The 1,991-nt window shown below is 33.4% G+C and overlaps 1 protein-coding gene across 1 annotated transcript in view; it reads right to left on the bottom strand.

Moving 5' to 3' along the window:
* Positions 1-858: 858 nt before the first annotated feature.
* Positions 859-1,991, bottom strand: part of LOC107657582 (T-cell activation inhibitor, mitochondrial-like) — a 14,801-nt gene continuing 13,668 nt past the window's right edge. The window contains exon 11 of the mRNA XM_016445737.1: positions 859-1,278. Within this exon, the coding sequence (XP_016301223.1) occupies positions 1,053-1,278 (226 nt within the window). The 3' untranslated portion in view covers positions 859-1,052. The remainder of the gene's footprint in view (positions 1,279-1,991) is intronic.

Genomic DNA, 1,991 nt, shown 5'->3' with positions numbered 1-1,991 from the left:
CTTGGGAAAAAAAAACATTTATCTACTATAAACAATGTGTTGCCATAATATTAGTATTATACAGCTTCATATACGACACAAATTAATTATTATCATTATATTATCATTTATTCATTCATTCCTGTTAGAGTGGAAAATCCAAACAGGTACATATTAACAATGTATACAATAGTGACTGGTACATTTGAACCATTGTTTAAATTTTTGTGGTTACAAAGTTTTGATATTTTCTTCATATTCACAGATATCAGAGTATAAACCTTTGAAACACAACAGCAGCAAACAACATGGATACACTGTACACTACATCTTAAGACAGACTAGCATTTAGGATTGCACAAACACTACACTGGAAGAGAAGACTTTCAGATTTTCAAAGAACACTTTTCACTTTTCCAATTCTTAATACTTATATACTCAGCATTTAGACAAAATCTTTTGTCCAAACACATCTGAATTTTGACTGTGCATTTTAGATTTTGGCAGTTGGTATTAGAGTTGACAGGTATTCAATGTGTGTATCTCCTGACAGTCAGGAACATTTGGCTTTTGAAATGATAAAGACGACTCAAGCAGTCGCTCGAATGGAGCATCATTCCAACACCACTCTGAAAACCAGAACCTATCAAAAATGTGTATTTAAAAACCCAAAGTTGCATATTAAACTTCCAAAACATGATTATAATTACTGCATTATAAATCTCTGATATGGTGCAACTAGCAACTGATCGTTTTAAGGAAAAAAAGAGCCTTATCAGAATTTCCAAGAGCTGTTTTTATATTAGATGGAGACATGATACTAAAAAAAAAAAAAAAAAAAAAAAAAAAAAAAAAAATATATATATATATATGGTTGGCGGTGCAAATAGACAACAAACCTTGTGCTATAACATACATCACATGACTGGGGCCTCAAAAGCACAACACTATGTGCTAGATCCAAAGTGCATGTATAATGCCTATACACTAGGCCAAATCTCAAAATCTTCAAAACATTGTGACTATGAGCCTGAGAGGCACAGTGATAAAGTCCAAATAGAGTTCAGTGTGTTTCAGCCCTTCCAGTCCCAGGGAATACACAGATCCCCATCCTGCATGACTGAATAGAAGTGAGAGATGTAGAGATGAAGGCCCTGCATCGGAGGGGATTTCTCCTCCATCAGACGCCTGCAGCAGGGGATCATCTGATTGCTCGACACACTGGGCTCTTTAGACAGACTGCGCAGACACAAATCCTGCAGACAACTCGAAATTATGTCTTCTTCCTCCGCCTCCAACCTGCATAGAAGGGAAAAACAGTCACTATATGTATATGTATACTGCATCGCGTATCTTGTCAGTGTCTGCGCTTGCTTGGCCATTTGTTGTGGAAAAAATAAGGAAAGTGTGTCCAGCAGAATTAATTTAGTATTTTGTTAGACGGGTATAAAAAAAAGCTTAGTTTACCGCGGCAGCCGTCACATGTATAAGTATCGCTTTTTATTTCTCCTCTTTCCTATTACTTGTTTCACTTCTGTTTCAGTTTTTATAACCATTTCTTTCGTGGAGAAAATAAGGAAAGTGTGTCCAGCTGAATTAATTTAGTATTTTGTTAGACGGGTATAAAAAAAAGCTTAGTTTACCGCGGCAGCCGTCACATGTATAAGTATCGCTTTTTATTTCTCCTCTTTCCTATTACTTGTTTCACTTCTGTTTCAGTTTTTATAACCATTTCTTACTATGTGTAAGTAAGTTGTTGTTTTTTAGCATGTGTGTTTGGCAGTGTTATTTTTTAGGATTACTGATAAACTACTGTCATTTGATTTGTATTATTTGTATTTGTTATTTATTAAAATTTTAGTTAAATTATGTCTTTTATTAAGTTTTAGTTTTATTTCATTTTAGTTGTTTTAATACTTCAACAAACTAAATGGAAATGAAATAATGTATATATTGAATTTATAAACGTGTGTGTGTATATATATATATATATATATATACAGTATATATGT

The sequence above is a fragment of the Sinocyclocheilus anshuiensis genome, unplaced genomic scaffold (assembly GCF_001515605.1).
Source record: "Sinocyclocheilus anshuiensis isolate Anshui unplaced genomic scaffold, SAMN03320099.WGS_v1.1 scaffold251, whole genome shotgun sequence".
Taxonomy (NCBI): Eukaryota; Metazoa; Chordata; class Actinopteri; order Cypriniformes; family Cyprinidae; genus Sinocyclocheilus; species Sinocyclocheilus anshuiensis.
The sequence above is the reverse complement of the archived record's forward strand: the minus strand, read 5'-3'. Positions and strand labels throughout refer to the sequence as shown.